The following is a 19,604-nucleotide window of genomic DNA, read 5'->3' as shown; positions in this document are numbered from 1 at the left end:
TTCAGCGTTCCGGAGGAGATTCGCAAGCAGAAACTATCCAAGTTTGCCAAAAAGTACATGGTGTGGCAAGTGATCTGCTCTTGCGGAAAGCGGAGCGCCCCCCTTCGTGATGACCGGCACGGTAAACGGACAGGTTTACCTTAAGGAGTGCCTACAGAAGCGCTTACTACTACTATTGAAGCAGCACGATGGCCCGACCATCTTCTGGCCGGATCTCGCTCCGTGCCACTATTCAAAGGACGTGTTGGAGTGGTACGAAGCCAACGGGGTCACCTTCGTGCCAAAGGAAATGAACCCGCCCAACGCGCCGGAGCTTCGCCCAATAGAGAAATATTGGCCGATTATGAAGCAGGCCCTCCGGAAGAACCCAAAAGTTGTCAAATCGGAGGCGGACTTCAAGAGAAAATGGATTTCTGTTCAAAAAAAACTACAACCTGACGTTGTACAGAACCTTATGGACGGGGTAAAGAGGAAGGTGCGAGCATACGGGCTTGGGCTCGAAGTATGAATAAAAAGAAAATGCCAAAAGTTGTTTAATAGTTTTTATTTTACTGTCTAAAATTTTCAAAAGGATCGGTCTACTGGGCGAATTTCTACAGCGTTTTTTCCGTGATGCAATTTGATGTGACACATCCTTTACACGGCCCAGACAGAGAAATTTCTTTTTCCTCTTAGAAAACACTTTCCAACTTCAATTTATGATGAGGTGTACTATTATCACGAATTTATACAACAGCACTAATAATCCATACAGCTGTATGGATAGCGTGGTCGTGTGAAACTGTTTTGCATTCCAGTCGGCCTTGGTTCGATCCACATTGACGTCGCATGGGCTTTTTTTTGTGCAATCCCAAATTAAATGAAAAAAGACAAAAAGAAAGAGATGTCTGCTCCCATACATACAACAGGATTGGGCGATCTTTAGAAAAAGATCGATCTTGATGAATCGATTTCATAAACGGCCAAGGGATCGATTCATTGATTTAATCGGTACCAAAGAATCGATCTTTGGAAAATCGAATACCTTTCTTCCAATTTATTCACTTGTCCAATATTCAGTCTTTTCTTTGAACATGGAATAAATATTTCACATTTCTATTCAAACATCAAAGGCATTTCATTTTGATTCTTCAGGATGAAGGTCAAAAGAAACTTGAAGGCCCAGAAAGAATCTAGTTTCCAGAGCATGAACCATCATGGAATTATTTAATGAAATAAATTTATTGAAAATTATTATAAATTTCCACAACTGATATTCATCCAGAACTACGCTGACAATAATCCTGCTGAGTCCAACCGTGTCTTACGTCTGACATTTAGTCGAAATATTGGTTGTAGTCCCAGTTCTAGAAAAGAACGCTTCAACTGGACCTGATGTCACCATCCATCTCGTCACAATTTTCGCAATCAGCCCAGTAAATGTGATGGTGTAAATATAACTTGTGACCACTTGTTTTGTAATGACCAAACTTACAAAACTGCTTGTCCTAGGTTTACGACCACTAATTTGACAACCTTGAAAGGGATCCAATGTTTATGAAATTTGTCAAGTGGTTTTTGGTGGGATTGAAATCAAAGTTCACTGAAAAACAAGTTTACAAGATTTTCTCTACGATCAAAAAGATGTGAAAGATCGAAAAGCAAAGATCGATCTTCGTGATTTTGTGTTATAGAAAAAATCGATCCGAAAAATCGGAAATCGGAGAGGAAAAGAGAGATCTTCTAAATATCGATCCAATCTCAATCATATTCATTATCACTAATATTACATCCTCGAAAGCTATCCAAATGTTGACATTATGCTTATAAAACTTGTCAGGTGGTTAGATTAAAATCGATGTACACTGAAACTGAAAAAAAACTGTAAGATCGAAAAAATCGAAGGAAAAAGATCGATCTTCACGATTTTTTCGGGTACAATGAATCGATTTGAAAAACCGAAAATCGAAATGGAAAAGATCGATCTTTTGAAAATCGATCCAAGATCGCACAATCCTAACATATAAACCTTTTTTAAGCTTTTAAAACAGCTCATTATTTGCGCATTTGACCCTCCAGCATGCGAAAAAGCATTATTTCTACCGAAGATGAAATGTTTTCAGCCAACGCTAGTTTGGGTGCACTTTCGAAAAAAGATGAAAGAAAGACAATGCATTCCTCCTCGATGTTCGTCTGCAAACGATGCCAATTCATATACAGATTTGTGTGGTTTCAATAACAATAATTAAGCTCTTGTAACAAGTTCACGGGTCAATAATTATCAAGTATATAACTCTTAGACAATTTAACTTTCGAATAAAGTAATTATCATACCACTTCGCTTAGCTTCGAAAAAGAATTATTACGCTCAAAGGAGGAATCAATTCCTCCATCGATCATCGATCGATAGCGGCATTCGTGAAAATTCGATAATAGAGCTGCTACTTTCACCAAACAATGCGGTTTCTTTGATATGGTGAAATATTCGCTACTCCATATCAAACATATCGTATTCTTCGCTATCGAATCCAGCTTACAGAGCAATTCTTAAGCTATTGAAACAATTGGGAGGATGCCTGTGGCTAATCGGGACTTTCAACGCCAAACAAGTACATTTTTATGAAAATCTACTTTGCTGCTCTCAAAATCACGACTTTAGGAGTCGTTTGACAATTTTCCATTAACTAAATCGCTGCCATCAACAAACATTTTATAATGATACACCGGAAATTCGTTGTTCTCAGGCGAGGCTCGTTTTGTTCGAATGACGACAACCATTTCGATCTCGATCAGCAAATTGGCGTTCAGAATTCACAAGAACAAGCATGAGCATGAAGAACTGCCCTCAGACTCAGCGTCGCAGAAACTCTGCGACGGAAGTTCAGCTGCAACGGCAAGGAAGAAGCGAATCGGCGGGGGAGAAGCGAAAAAAACATCCACCGAAAACGAACACAATGGCTAGAAAAAGCCATTAGCGCTTGCGATTTTCTCACAATTAAAATTGAATTCAAGAAATATCTTTTGCTTGTTAACCTTGCGTGTTGCTGCTGTGAGGGCAAAGACGTTACGGCTTGGGTGCAGAATGTAGGGCTTTGGGAACACAAAAGCCTCGCGCACACCCGCGATCAATTTTGAGCATGTGAATTGGAGCGACAGTTTCAGCAAATGCTGCCACGTTTAATTTTCCCATTTAGTGTTTGTTAATTATGATTTCAACGTACGCGTTCTGACATTTTGTGTGCTGGGAAAATTCTTGGTTATTTCGTAATTTTGAGGCGCCCAAAATAATTTACCGTATCCGGTTACGATTTGAAATTCAATGTTTATAGCTTGCGCTGTTGGGCAATAATCTTCCAATAGGAGCCGAGCACAACGGCACTGTGAATGCATTTAGCAATACCCCGGCAGAGATCCGCATTCTTTGTGTATCAAATGTCATAAAATTGAAGTGCTATCCATCAACTACTCCACCACCACACAGCGGCAGCAATTTCCAAACAATCGGGAAATCCGCAATGGACACGATAAAAGGAGACTTGTGAGGAGTGTCATACAATCCGCTAACACGATCCGGATGGCGAAATATGTACTTCGAGCCGATGCTGCTGCTGCTTGTGTCTGTTATTGTTGGTTTTGCTGTTCGCTGTGTTATGCACCAAACAGATATCGGAGTGATAGTGAAAGTGATGTGGTCACGTCAAGTTTTCCATTCCTACTACCATTGTTGCTGAAACTAGTGCAACAACTGCTCTTTCACTGGAGGAAATTTGTGCATTCGATCGCACCAAGCATAACGAATCGAAAGGTTGTTGTAATGGAGAGTATGCTTATGAGGGGATATTAAATTGCTGCTTGTAGTATTTGGGAGGAAACCCTTTCCCACTGACGTCTGGTTGGCGTGGTATCGCGCACATCAAACGTATAATATTACCTGCTCGTTTTTTTGACCATAACATTTTAGGGAATGGCTTTGCGCGTTTTTGGTTTGGTGCACATAGGTGGGTTTCAATGAGTCGTATCTGCTACACAGCACCATATCCAAGCGATGAACTTTTTGGTGAAAACGCGATCGGAAATCGAAATAATATATTTTAGCAAAAGATGCAACATGAATTCCATCCTTGTGAGTATATATTTTATTCGGAAATTTTCACCACCTCGAAAATCACCCTATGCAAAATATTAGCTCAATCAGACTTAAGGAAGAGTGGCACAAAGCGGTCAAAGTTTGGGTTTTTTTGAAAATTTTGAATCACCCAAAATGAGGAGGGCGATGTGGTACATGAAAATGGTATTTTCGAAAAAAAAAAGTTGATGCAAAATGTCTTAGAATTGCATGAAACGTCAAGATCTACTGCCATCTCGATTTTTTTTTGTCAAAAATCGACACTCTGGGACTCTTTTGTTGGAATACGGAGCAAAATCACTTTTTTGAAATTCTAGGGTCGATTTTTTTCCCATACATTCATTGGCACCCTAATATATATCTAGTAAGTTTTCCTAAGTCAGCTCAAGTGATCTTCTAGACCTCAAGGACACATTGGTCGTAAAGCAAATCAATTCATAGTTTTGAAAACTAGCATAAATTAAATAAAAAAGAAAAGAATTGAAGGCCAGGTAGATTCTCACTTCACTATGTTTAGTTGATTGATCATATTACAGAAAAATAGAAGAGTACAAGTATTGCTCTCAAAACATGAATAACGCGAAATAAGAAAAAAAATCGTAAATCAGTTCTCATCAAATCTCGAAAAAAATTGAATAGAGACACAACCGCATTGTTGGCATAGGACAAAGGGATTACATTGTTTGATTTGTTTGTTTTTTACTTTGGGTATTATTTTATTAGGTGTACCGGTATCGGTTTTACAACAGATGGCGTAACTTGATTATTATTCCAGTGAATCAAATTTCCAGACATTCGTTGGAAAGCTACTGTCATTGCGCGTATTTTTTAATATATGTCAAAAAGTTGGAGCGTAAACAACATAGTTTTTTGCCACTTCGAATATTTTTCGAACCAACGAGAGTGTTTTTTGCGGCGAGTGTTACTTCACTACTTCAAAAAGAAGGAGAAAGTTGCGGAAAGTCATCGTATTTTGGTAGAAGTTTATGGTGACCATGCTCCAACTGAGCGAACGTGTCAGACGTGGATTGCGCGGTTTAAAAGTGGTAGTTTTGACTTTGAAGACGAAGAACGTTTCAGACCGCCAAAATAGCCTGCTGATGATGAATTGGAGGCTTTACTCGATCGAGATCCGTCACAAACGCAACAAGAACTTGCAGATACATTTGGAGTAGCTCAGCCAACCATATCCGATCGTTTAAAAGTAATGGGAATGATCCGATAGATAGGACATTGGGTGCCATATGAATTGAAGCCACGAGACGTCGAACGCCGTTTTTTCACGTGCGAACAACTGCTTCAACAGCATAAAAGTAAGGGTTTTTTTTGCATCGAATCGTTATTGGTGATGAGAAGTGGGACCATTACGACAATCCTAAACGTCGGGCAACGTATGGATACCCCGGCCATGCATCAACATCGACGGCTGCGCGGAATATTCACGGCCAGAAGGTTATGCTGTCTATTTGGTGCGACCAGCTGGGTGTGGTGTACTGTAAGATGCTAAAACCGAATGAAACCATTACGGGGGACCTCTACCGACGACAATTGATGCGTTTGAGCCGTGCACTGAAGGAAAAACGGCCACAATACGAGCAAAGACACGATAAAGTTATTTTCCAGCACTGCAATGCTCGGCCGCATGTCGCGAAACCCGTCAAAACATACTTGGAAACGTTGAGATGGGAGTTTCTATCCCACCCGCCGTATTCTCCAGACATTTCTCCGTCCGATTACTATCTTTTTCGATCGATGCAACATGGCCTGGTTGACCATTACTTCTTCAATTTTGATGAAGTCAAAAATTAGATCGTTTCGTGTTAGCCGATAAACCGGCCGATTATTTCCGCAAAGGGATCCGTGAATTGCCAGAAAGATGGGAAAAAGTTGTAACTAGCGATGGGCAATACTTTGAATTTGCAGAATAGAGCATTAATTCTTGAAAAAAAAAACCAGGAAACTTACCGGTACTCCTGTTAGAACGGAACGAAATGGAACTAACTCTTTAGATTAAATTATTGGTGGCTCTGAAAAGGGCAGATGTTTGCGAAGTTTTGTAAAAGCTGCTTAGGATTGTTTGTTTGATTGTTGACTGAAAATCCCTCTCTTGCAACTTAAATTCCAACCTGTACTGGAGCCGTACGATTGCTCCATCGGCTGTTGTCCAGTGAAATGTTGCTCTTCCAGCATGGCTCTATTGGCCCCGGATAGATAGACCAATGGAGACTCCTCACGCTGTTGTTCGTTTGTACTAAATTCTCTTTGTTTCTAGTTCTAAACATTCAAGTTAATTCGCCTCTACCATTGAATAATGTCATTTGAAAATTGTAGAATATATTCATAGCTTCAGAGAAGTCAACACTGGCTGCTGACCTGGATGTGAATAAACCGCAAAAGGCAGACCAACTACGGTCAAAACCAGCGCCTTCTTCTTGTGCTTTCATCTTTGAAGTTCAACCGCCGTTCAGTCCTGCTCTCATGATGTTATCTGATCGTTGGCTGGAGCAAAACTAGAATAGAAATTACAATTGGTTTAACTTTATGCTCTCTCCCGGTGCAAGGGTGGAGCTTAAGTTGAAAGTTAGGTAATAAGTATGACCAAAATTAAATTGCAAACGTTCCCCCTCTCTTTACTACTGCAAGAGCAGTGAATGTAGGGTCTTCAATTCAAATCAAATCAAAACGACTCTCCATTATTATATGAATGAGTGCGTTTGGTATGATGCCTAGGAATACCAAAATATGTGAATGGAAGAATTATCAAACGATCATTGTATTTTACAGTATAAAGGACCCACAGCTTGCATATATTTGCAAAGCCTATTTCCCCAGGCACCTTGGTTTGGAAGTCCGTGTTACTGATTTCCCCAAGCTCCATGATTTTGAAGTATGTGTTAGGGAAACACATTTCGGTGGGAACGAAAATATTCCTGACTTGCATGTGTTTGAAAAGCGGATATCTCCATGCACCTTGGTTTTGAAGTCCGTGTTAGGGAAACACATTCCGGGGGAAACAAAAGTACCCCCAACTTGCATGTATTTGTAATGCCGATTTCCCCATGCTCTTTGGTTTTGAAGTCTGTGTTGGGGAAACCGTAAATCGGGCCAATCGAAACGTGGCAGTTAGGGCGTTTAGATAACGCTTGACATTACACAGTTCTCGCTTAACTTTTGAAAAAGTCCTATGTAACAAAAGTAAACAAATCGAGTTAATGGATGCATGCTATCAGTTTTTAATCATTGAATGCATTACAAAAACAATCGTTCATGTATCTATCTTCTTCATTTTTTTATAGCCGATACAAAAAATATCCAATGTGCAGATTCGGATTTTAAGCACTCGGCTGTTACTTCGGACGCCACTTTCCTCCGACGTTCATAACGTCCGAAGTAACAAAGCAGTCAAAACAACACAAAGTCGTACTTCGGTCGTTTTGAGTTTTTTGTTTCTTACAAGCGTTGTTAGCGGTTTCAGTGCAATCAACGAGTGATAACAACAATAATCTGTCTGTAGAACGAAATGCTGATATTTAGATTGCTGTTTAGTAGTTAGTTTCAAATTCTCATCGTGCAACGTAATATGTCCAATGTGCAAACGCGGCAGTCAAAACGTCCAATGTAACATTTTTCGTTCCTAGGCTTCAAATTTATGCTCAAATCACGGAACAACAGTTACGATTGGTTTTTCAGAGTTATTCTTGACTGCTAGTGGTGAAAGTAGCGATAGAAATCGATACCTTTCAATACAATTCGCAGATTAATGTTCGGGTCTTCAAGAGAGCTCCACGTAAATCGAAGCTTTCGGATCGGGATAAGCAGGAAATAGCTAGAACAGCTTCGAATACCTCAAAATCGCTTATGCAAATAAAGCAATATTTCAATTTAAATGTTACTCAGGTGACAATGTTTTGCTAAAAAATCCTCACATAAAGAGGGCTTAAAAGATTAAAGCACCTCATCGCACACCATCTCACATCGGAAAGCTCACATGAACCGATAGTGGGACATGGTATGTTATAAAAAAAATGTTTCCAAAAGAATACATTTTGCTATATACCATAACGAAAAGTTCTTCAATGTATAGGTTATCTTCACTGACGTACTGATGAACTGGTCCTGATTGTTTGAACGGGTACTGGCGTGATTTACGGAAGGAGGAACAGTATTTTTCAACCATGAATTTTGGTGGAGGCTCGTGCATGGTTTGGGCTGGATGCTGTGCAACCGAAAAGCTCAAGATAATTTTCACATAATTAAAGGATTACATACCGTTTTGCGTGGATATCCTCACAAAAAATTCACATTCCAGCGAAATATTGCTGCTATTCATACCAGCGAGGAAAGTAAGCAATGGATTAAGGACCAAAATGGATAAAACAAAATCTTTTGGACTGGCCGGCTCGCTTTCCAGACTTGAATCCTGCTAAAAATCTTAGGGGGATCCTTGTACAAAGCATCTACACTGATGTAAAACGGTACTCCGCTATTGAAGCGCTCTAGGTCGCAATTTCGGAAACATGGGAAAATATCGAGAAACCCTTTCAGCAAAATCTGGTAAATAGTATTCCAACACGAATTTTCCAGGTTATTAGCCGAAATTGCAAGGTTCCCAATTATAGACATGTAAATCAGTCGATCATTTTGAATTTTTCAATGATAATACTTATGAATTTTGAAATGGTCTTAAAGAAACTGGACAGCTGAAATTATTATATTTAAGCACAATAAATAAACAAACAACTCTTTTGAGTGAAATTGACGTTAAATATACTTTATTCTAAGCATTCAACAATGTATGAATGTATCTTGTTGAGATTCTAACTGTTTGTGTTGCAACGAAATTGAATCAGGGTGGTCTTATAGAAGTTGGACAGAGTGTATATACCGGTTAGGCGTAGTCCCACGTCAAAAGCATATTAGCGTCTAAATTATCCACTTCTCAAATCATTCCCATCCTTCCATCAAATGCTCTAAGTTGCGCATGACATGATTTCTAATAGCAACAAGTTTCGACATATAACTAAAAGCATAACACAGACACGCGCAACCGAAAAGGCAAACTGTCCCATCGTAAAGCAGGGAAGCAAAAGGCAATCGAACGGTGAACGGTGTGGATTTGAGTTATTTTCTGGGGGGAAAATTTTTTTATGCGGTCCCTATCTACCGCAAAAAAAAAGTTTTTTTCTAATTGTGTACCGAACACGACTTTTTAAAGCTACTGGTGAAGTTTTGCACAATTTTTTTTTGTGTGATCCCTATCCCCCGCACAATAAAAGATTTGCCTGTACCTGTACAAACCCTGTAGAACATATAAACGAAAGGCTGAACATCACATATGAACATTTCATCATAATCCCATTTGCTCCATAAAAAACAGAAAAAGCAAATCTACGACCAGAACACTCTACCCCACAACACTAATGATTATGATTATTATTTCCATTACGTACAGTACCAACACGCCCTAATTCCAAACACCTTCCAAGGTCGATTACATACCGAGGCAGAAAATTACTCCAAGTAGCGGAGTGTTGGATGGAGAGCTATTATATCACTTTTTTTATCCCGCAACACTTCCCAGCTCCGAAATCGTCACGTACGCACCCCCTCATCTATGCATGCAATAATTATTGAATCGTCAACCCGTAAATAGATTTTTTTTTCGCCGATCGAAAGTGACAGGGAACGAAACTGAATTCGGTTCGAACAATGGAACACATGAATCGATCGAATCGAATGCGTGAATGAGGTTGCAACATTGATGTGATCAACTAGCTTGAGAAAATTAGTATTCCATCAACGAGGTGTATTCCCTCCCGTGTGTGTACACAACGGAGGAGAATGGTTGCTTAATTAGTTTCCTATCCAGAATAGGATGGGTTGTTTCGTAAACAAGTCAAGTGGAAACTTCACGCAGCTGGCCGTTTGTAGTAACATTTATTGTATTCCTCGATGAAGCTCGCATCTGCCTATCCATTCTGTGGAAATAAACTTATACTTTCGGAGTGTGAATTTTTTGCGTTATATGTTAACTTGGCATTATAACAATATAATCCCAAGATCATAAATCGCCTCATCTTCTCCTCCATTCGATAATTAATTCAATAAACATTATTAAAAATTCGTTTCGTAAAAATGGAAAGAACACGCAAAATGCTCATATAAATTCAAACGACACAGTCTCGGGCCTGGCCTGTAGACAGTCTAAATAACATAAGTAGTCCAAATAGCTGCCGGTGTTTCCAACCGAGGCTTTAAAGCATTTTGTATATGATGTGAGTAAGCTGTCGAAACAAAAAAGATACCGAGGAAGTTGATGGTCGCTGTTTGAGTCATTGTCAACACAGGAAGTCCAGAATGTACGCATTTCTCATTTGGTATGAATAATATTTTTGTTTTTCCTAAATCTACAACAGGTGCTGCACAACGCATCGTCTTTCTTCGTCAGTATAGACCTGTGTCAATAACATTGTTATTTCTATTATATAAGATAAAGATTTATTTTTGATAGTGGCCTGAATATAAATTTCCATTTTATTGATTTCGGAAATTTGGTTCTCAAACCATCTACATTACCAGCAACAAAAATTTTGAGATAACTGAAAATCTCGACGTTTCGTGCAATTATAAGACATTTGGCATCAGTAATTTTTTAAAACCCCGATTGCTTGTACTCTCCCCTCGGGTGATTTTTCGATTTTCAAAAACTCAAACTTTGACCGCTTTGCGCCACTCTCCCTTAAGTCCGATTGAGTTGTAATTTTGCCTTGGGTAAATTTGTAAATGTAATTGTGTAGATCAACATTTCACCCAATGTTCCGTATGTAAAATCGAGATGACCATTTTCAATGGCACCCTAAACGATACGTTTTGTCTCGTATTCCGAAAAAAAGACCCAGAGTGTCGTTTTTCGATTTTTTCTCGAGATGACAGTAGCTCTGGATGTTTCATGCAGTTTTAAGACATTTTGCATCAACCATTTTTTTGTTGGAAACACAATTTTCATGTAGACCAGACGTTGATGACGTTAAGGTGGAACCAGAATGCCGCGCTATGCGTCGCGTTGCGACAATTGTGCTTTGACACTTCATTTTAAATATGTGTGTTTCCATTTAGCCGAACACAATAATGTCATTAGCATCGTTGTACTAAACGCTAACATTTGTTCTAAACTGCTTGCGCCGAATTCGCGATGACAGTGGCATGGTGTCGACGTCTGGTGACAACTTCAAATTAGGGCCACAACTTGGGTCCAAAACTAATTAGTGTAATCTCTATCAGATTAGAAGACACGAAGCCTGTTTTTAATATGGCTAAACAATTCCAACATTTCTGCTGAATTTTTCCATCATAATATAGAGTTTTTTTTTTTTTTATCTGTATTATAGTGATTTTCAACTCATTAGGCTGGTTCGTCACTTTTACTTCCATTTTTGGAAGAATGTCGGGAGTGAGAATTGAACTCGTGACCTTTAGCGTGAGAGATAATATAGAGTTGTTTTCATAAACAATTTTCGTATGAGACATTTTCACCACCTGCAAACAAAAATGTTTTTCATTTAAATGGAATACTAGTTTGATATAGAAAAGCTAATTTTCATTCATAATTTTAATTTTGAAAACGTGTTCATTCCGACTAAAAATCAGCTATTCTTTCACTCTCCCCTAAACTAGTAAACGAAGCTCAATGCCGCCAGCGCGGATATGTCAATGTGTTGTTTTTAAAAACATTCAACTGATCCGTGGACACAACAAGAATAAGATTTTCATACGAACTTTATTTTGTTTTTGTTTACATGAAAAGTGGTGACACGAATGCTAGATTGTGACCGCAAATTAACAGACTGCGTCGGGTGAATGTTTTAGTACAAAACGCAAGCATTGACTGCTGATGAGAAGCAACACACAACGCGGCATTCTGTTTTCACCTTTACAGTTAATAGCGATCGATATCGATTCCAACAGGCAGGTCAAACTTAAGACCAAATTATAGACTTTTTGCATTGGAAAATCGATTTCGGAAACATCACCCGATCAGTTCTCAAAAGATTTCCAAGATGTTTGCATCAATTGATTAAAATATTCCGACACATGTATCACAATGAAGGAAATTATATATTTTTGATTGATTGATTGTAAAATGAAAAACATTTCCTAAACTCCCGTTTTGATTGAAACTGTATCGACCAAAAGAAGCGAATAAGGCAGCAGCGAAATAAAATTTGGATAATCTAACACCACTGCGAGAACTGTGAGAACTGTTGCTATCCACTGTCCAAGAGAAATATTTTTTTTTATCTGTATTATAGTGACTTTCAACACTTTTGGCTGGTTCTTCACTTTCACTTCCATTTTTGGAAGAATGTCGGGAGTGAGGATTGAACTCGTGACCTTCAGCGTGAGAGTATGGATGTTACCACTACGCCAGATCGCCCCCACCAAGAGAAATAATTAAACGAAGATGGCATATAAATATTGGTCACGTTCTAACCACTACAGTCTCACACCAGCTAGCGAGCTGACTACATGCTGATATCACATACAACGGTTTTGCCCGATACAGTGGAAATCCGAAAAGAAGCGAAACATTGCGTCGCAAGCTCCACTCCACAGTGGGGAATCGCTGGCCATCAGCCAAAAAACTGTTAGGTAATATTTTTACTTTCTTTCTATAGACGAATTTCATGCCAACTCGACTGGCTCTTGGCAGCACCATTTCAGATAGCAGTGAAACGTTGTGGGTGTAAAGATGTTGGTCATTTAAGCAACTTTTCATACTTGAAATATTCGAAAAATAATTAGACTGCTTTTAGGAAAAAGCCAATTTTTTTCTTAATTTTTTACAAAAATTTCTAACATAAAAACTATCACACCTACAAAATTCATTTCAAAGGATGAAATGTAGGAAAGTGTTTAAATTTTCACAAAAAATACAAAAAAAAATTTTGGAACAAAATTTCGCTGACAAAAAAGTTATTTTAAACATTAAAATTCATTTTTCTCAAAAACGTATTTTTTTTAAATTCTCAAAAATATACACATATGATTAGCCCCTAAAATTTCCAACAAGTCTTCCATACATCGGAAGATGGGCGCTTTTACAGGGAAAAGTTTTTCGAACAACTTTTTCATGCTTTCTTTGAAAAAAATACAACCAATCCTAATTTTGTTTGAAGTCAAGATAGCGATATAGTGTATTCGACAAAGCTTTAGATCTTATTAAAATATGAACTTTTGTCGAAGACGTCAACATTCTATCTGTTATAGTTTTTGGAATATAAGTATTTTTATAAGTACTCATGAAAAAAATAATGTTTTGCTCGTAACATTTTAGTGTGTAAATTCTCACGTTTGACATGTTCTTGGCATGTTTATAAATAGAGAAAAGTTAGCAGATCATGTAAATTGCGATAATTTATACATAAAAATGTAACGAATAGAACATTAATAGCATTTTCTCAAAGAAAAACATGAAAAAGTTGTTGTTCGAAAAACTTTTTCCATGTAAATATGCCCATCGTTCGATGCATGGAAAACATGTTGGAAATTTTAAGGGCTATTTATATCTATTTATTCTGATTGTTTTTTCTCGAAAAAATATTCGATAAAAATGAATTTTAATTTCCAATTTTTTTTTTCTATGAAATTTTCTCTAAAAAATTCTTTGATAGTTTTTAATGAAAACCTCAGTATTTTCCTACATTTCATTCTCTGACCAACTTTTTGTAGACCTTATAGTTTTTAAATTAAGCTTTTTCGAAAAAAAGTTGAAAAAACTTAAAATTTAAAAAGAAATCTACAAAAAAATCTATCATGCCTACAAAATTTTAGTCAAAAGATGGAATGTAGGAAAAAAAATTTGTTGGTTTTCATTAAAAATTACCGAAGATTTTTTTGGGAAAAAATTTAATTGAAAAAAAATATTTCGAAAATTAAAACTTATTTTTCTCGAAAACATAAGCTTTTAAAATTCTAAAAGAATATATATAAATAGCCCTTAAAATTTACAATAAGTTTTCCATACAACGGACGATGGGCAAATTTACATGGAAAAAGTTTTTCAAGCAACTTTTTCATGTATTTCTTTAAAAAAATACTATTATTGTTCAATTCGTTACATTTTTATGTATAAATTATCGCATTTTAAATGCTCTGCTAACTTTTCTCTATTTAGAAACATGTCAAGAACATGACAATGGTGAGAATTTACACACAAAAATGTTACGAGCAATACATTATTTTTTTCAGGAGTCTTCATACAAAAATTACTCATATTCCAAAAACTTCAAAAGATAGCAGGTTGATGTCTTCGACAAAAGTTTATATTTTTAACAAGATCTAAAACTTTGTCGAATACTTTGTCGATGTATGGACAACTTGTTGGAAATTGTAAGGGTTATTCATATATATATATTTTTGGGAATTTAAAAAAAAACGTTTTTGAGAAAAATGAATTTTAATTTTTTAAATAACTTTTTTGTTAGCGAAATTTTTTTCCAAAAAATTTTTGGTATTGGTATTTTACATTTCATCCTTTGACAAGAATTTTGTAGGTATCATAGTTTTTAAGTTATAAATCTTTGTAAAAAATTAAGAAAAAAATGGCTTTTTCTAAAAAGTAGTGTAATTCTTTTTCGAATATTTCAAGTATGCAAAGTTGCTTAAATGACCCATGTCTTTACACCCACAACGTTTCACTGCTATTAGAGATGGTGCTGGCAACTTCTAAGACAAGTTGGCATGAAATTCGTCTATAATATTCAAGTGCTTGAATTCCAAATTTTAGCACTATATCATGAAATCTAAATTTTTTATTACTTTTCAAATATTGGCATAATACTGACGTTTTTTGACATTTTTTTGGAAAAATGTACATTACTTTGAAACGTTCTGCAGCTTCGATGATGGCTTGGATTTATCCGGTGTCAAAGATAAGTTATTCGAAAAACTATGCAAAACAAATATCTTTCATTACATGTTGTAAAATTTGATCATAGTAGACAAAAACAATCAATGAAAAAAAGTGATTTTTTGTGGAAAACCAGCTCAAAAGTTTTGTTGCCGCAGTTTGCCAGGGTTATGATTACATGCAAAATTTAGGTAAAAACATAACCTTTCAAGTGAACACTGTTTGATGTAGCGCAAAACTGCGCAAATTGTCGTTTCAGTGAGAGAAGCGATATAATTTTTTTTTACTATATTTTGAATATTGGAATTTTATCTAGGGTTGATATAAATCAAAACCATGAAAATCCATTGATAATTTTCGTATCATACTTATCTGTAGAGAATAAAATATAAATTTGGGCGAAACATCACAAAATTAATAAAACAAAATATATTGAAAACGTTCTGTATTTCCCAATTGTTGAACAAGAAATACGCTATCACACAAACTGATTGAAATGCCAAATCCTAGCAAATTAAGTAGTAGTGAATTCTGGCTAACAATAGCCCGTTTGCAGGATGCTTTCACTTCGTACTCGTTTGGAACCTGAAGTAGAGCACACTCATGGTTTGATACATGTATTTTAATGTCTTCTTTTGACCAAAGAAACCGGATCAGAAGGAAAACATATCTAAGAAACAATTAAGCCTCGAAAAACACTAGACGAAATGAAAATAGCAGCGAAAGAGAATTTTCTTGCTGATAAGCATGATGAATTCAAAATTTCCCTCGTAAAAATAGTCGAGAAAATACTTATTACGGTATAGTCAATCGTCTTCTTATCTCCACAGATCCAATAGTGAACACTTATTTTGAAAAGGGAAAAAGTAATTGTAAAAAACTTCCAGATGAAGTAATATTTCTTTTGCAGGAAACTATTGTTGAATCAGGAAATGATGATGATGAATCTGATGACAATTATGAAGAAGATTATTATTATATTATTTATTGCCAAATTTGTTCGATTTGATGGGTCGTCAATAAATTACGTGATCTTATTCAATGTGGAGGACACCCAATGAGGTTGCTTGTAGTTAAAGATCATGTAATTATATAAAAATGTATGTAAAAATACTACGGTGGTGCCATGAAATCTAAAAAAATGAATCACGTGCTTTACGGACGGTTCCAAATAAAAAATGGACGCCTGATACGTGTTCAGCATACCGAAATTTATATATTTATTTACACCATTTGTTCGCATTTAACGACACTTTCTTTACTTGACCAGCCTTTGTATGAAGTCACCCCACTCTGCACTCCTGTGTGTTTCTCCTGCCAGTTTGTGTACATACAGACGGCGGGGTACTAATGTGATACTGTCATACTGTCTTGGCGTCTGGTGAATAGTGTTTGTGTATGATTAGTCACATCCATGCACCTTTAATTTGATGCGTTGTATATGGTGGTAGTAAAAATAGAATCACCTGTGGCTACAATGTGTGTGTTTAGAAGAAGAGATGCATCACGAGCATTGAGAATAAAGATACAAACTTCAACATATGGCCAGCTTGTGTATTGTTCTCGCGAGAATCATGTCCCAACCATCTTTAGCTGCTTCCATAAAACCAAGGCTTTTCTCAGGGCTATCAAAAAATGACTAAAAACTTATTTTAAAAAGTTCGATGTATTCTTAGGCAGTATTTGGAATAATAAAAAAGGTAATTTATTTTTATATTTTTTTGTCATAGGAGAGCTTGTATGAACTTAGGAGTGTTGTGGCCATTTTGATGACACTTTCCAGCGATGAAACCTGTGTTCTTCGGTTTAAATATGATGTTGAAAATTGGTCCCATAGCAGTTGCTATTGCCTCGGCCGCCACCACACAACTGGTACAGTTTCCTGTTGCCGTTCTGCGTAGGAGTGCATTGGAAATGTAATTTTTTTTAAGAGATACTGATAAACTACTTCGATATTCAAAAAGTTCAGTGTATCAGTTTGTGATTTATTTGTTTTGTTTCTTTTTTGTTCTTTTTATTCAATTTCTACTACAACTTCTATTTCTACGGAACTACACCTTCCATACGTAGTAATTGTGTCATTTTATGCATAGTGTCCAATACATTCTCATACACTTTCTTACCTCACTATATTGGTGAAGCAGCAACGCATACATTATTCTTGTATAAGTGACGGATCTGTTCGATTCATTCTTGTTCAGTGTCCATTGTTTAACAACGACGGAGAGCGCTTTGTGCTGTGGTGATAAAAAGTTTTTGGAATGATTGAACCCGAGTGCTTTTTTCATATGATTTTCTGTACGTAAAATGTTCACTGATTTCAATATTTCGAAATCGACAACGCACAATGTTCACAAGCTTGGCCTGGGATGCCGAGCTTTTGAGAAACGTAAAGTTCATAGAGATTCGGAAACTTCGAAGAAGGCGGTGTTGTTTCGAAACGTATACTGTGAATGAACAACATAATATTACCTTTCATTCATAACAATAACCAATAAAATTTGAACCTTAAGAATAAGAATAATCGAAGTTTGAATATGTATGTGAAAATATTGAACACGATGTAGGTATTGTCAGTTGAGATTCCTATACTAAATGACTAGTTCAGAGCATATTCTTAGTTGCAAGTTCAAAGATATGCTTGAACCAGCGCAAATCAAAATATATATATTTATTTGAGAAAGTGTCCCAACGAACACAGAAATCGAACCAAAACATTCATCATAAATATGTGATGATAGCGTTGGTATACTGGAATGCAAGCCACCTCCTGAGAAGAACGAAATCTTAGTCGCACATCCTGCCACACGTGTCGTAACAAGAAAAATACTAAAAATCATATTAGGGGGATTATTGCCACGAGAAAACAATATTATTCTCATTTATAGCAGAGTTCTGGCTGAACTCAAATTACTTTGTATCTACAAACGGATACGTGATTGAATTCATATTTCGTCGTTCGATTCCTGCGATCAATTATCACGTGCAAATTTTTGTTATGATCCCCTCACGAAAAACTCATGATTACTAATGGCATTGAAATGTGACTCCCCTAAGTCGATAGCGTATAAAGATCGTCCGACCGCCAAGCATCTTGACCAGTAGCAAACCAAAGCCACGATGAAACAAGTTGTGTTGTATATCTGTGTGGGCTCTCTTCTTATCCTGATGGGTTGCAGCTTTGCACATGGAGATACTCCACTACGTAAGTTTTAAAATTATACATTCAGAATCAGAGTGGTGATTCAAGCCCTCTCTTCCTATAGTATCTTGCCCAACAAACGAAGTTTACACCGTTTTGAAAACTCTTTGCGAACCAACCTGTTTCACCAACTGCACCAATGTACGCGCTTCATCGACACGCCTCTATCCGGCATGCGTTTGCCCGCCCGGTCAGGTACGCCACAGCAAAGTTTGTATCCCCAAAATCAAATGCCCGGTGGCACAAACCCTCTCTCCGCCCGTGCTAACGTCCCTACTCGCTGCGCCACCCTGCCCGGCGAATTCGCGGTACAACATGTGTACGCCGTGCTGCCAGCCAACGTGCACCAATGATTGCTCCACCATTCGCTGTATTGCTGCTTGCACTGGATCACCAACATGTGTCTGCAACGAGGGCTTCGTAAAACTCGGCCAGAATTGCGTTCCCAGATCAGCCTGTCCTAAGGCGACTCGAGGCTCATAGGTAAATGGCTCGTGAAGTTTAATAATAATCTTTACGTTCCTTGTTTTGTCCTCTTTAAAAAGGCAATGAAATATATGGGTGTAAAATGTTTTGGCATGTTTTATTTATATAATCGCTCAACTCATATTTTTACAACTTCATAAGAATGGTTTTATGATCGGAATAAGTAGACACAATATTGTAAATACGGTAAATTAAGCATTTCGAAGTACGTTTTCAGTGGCTTCACGACATGTGGTCATGAGTTGTCACATAGCAAAGCGACTATGTCATGTCTCTGCTCGTGAAGCGACTAGTTTTTATGTCAATGCTCAGCTCTCCGAACTCTTTCCGACACTATACGCTCTGCTGTTTGCAACAAGGATCATCGGACCGTTTTTTTTCTATTAGTATCACAACAATGGAACCCTTATATCAACTGTTCCGCTGTGGACCGTACCTAACACCTGAACAGAAGAATCTTTTCCACGTGGCAAAGACGATAGGTGTAATTCATCAAATGTATAGATAAGATAAACAGGTACACGATTTGATTCGGCTCGGTCACAGCTGAGAATGCTAATGAACTTGAATCATATAAACGAAAGTGATAAAAAATATCAATTAGGGTTATTTCGATGATTACTTCGTTAATGAACGCAGCTTCAAATAGGAGGCATTTTCTCTGCTCTTAGTTACTGACATTAGTCGCTTAAGCAGCTTTGCATACTAGAAATTTTCAGAAAAGAAATAAACTACTTTTTGAAAAGAGCCAACAAATTTTTCCCAATTTTTTTACAATAATTTATGACTTAAAAACTATGATACCTATGAAATTCTGGTCAAAAGATGAAATATAGGAAAGTGCTCAAATTTTTTTTTTGGATTTCGCTGGAAAAAAAATTAAAAATGAAACAAATTTTTAT

The 19,604-nt window shown here is 37.0% G+C and overlaps 2 protein-coding genes across 2 annotated transcripts in view; both read left to right on the top strand.

Moving 5' to 3' along the window:
• The window catches only part of LOC129764146 (LIM and SH3 domain protein Lasp), a 148,705-nt gene that overhangs the window by 37,678 nt on the left and 91,423 nt on the right, over window positions 1-19,604 (top strand). The gene's annotated exons all lie outside the window — the stretch shown is intronic.
• LOC129764153 (serine protease inhibitor swm-1-like) lies at window positions 18,080-18,789 on the top strand. Its single transcript, XM_055762977.1, has 2 exons — window positions 18,080-18,219; window positions 18,281-18,789. The coding sequence occupies exons 1-2, from the start codon at window positions 18,135-18,137 to the stop codon at window positions 18,697-18,699; spliced, it is 504 nt and encodes a 167-aa protein (XP_055618952.1). The 5' UTR covers window positions 18,080-18,134; the 3' UTR covers window positions 18,700-18,789.

This window comes from Toxorhynchites rutilus, chromosome 2 (assembly GCF_029784135.1).
Source record: "Toxorhynchites rutilus septentrionalis strain SRP chromosome 2, ASM2978413v1, whole genome shotgun sequence".
Classification (NCBI taxonomy): Eukaryota; Metazoa; Arthropoda; class Insecta; order Diptera; family Culicidae; genus Toxorhynchites; species Toxorhynchites rutilus.
This window is presented reverse-complemented; position numbering and strand designations above follow the sequence as displayed.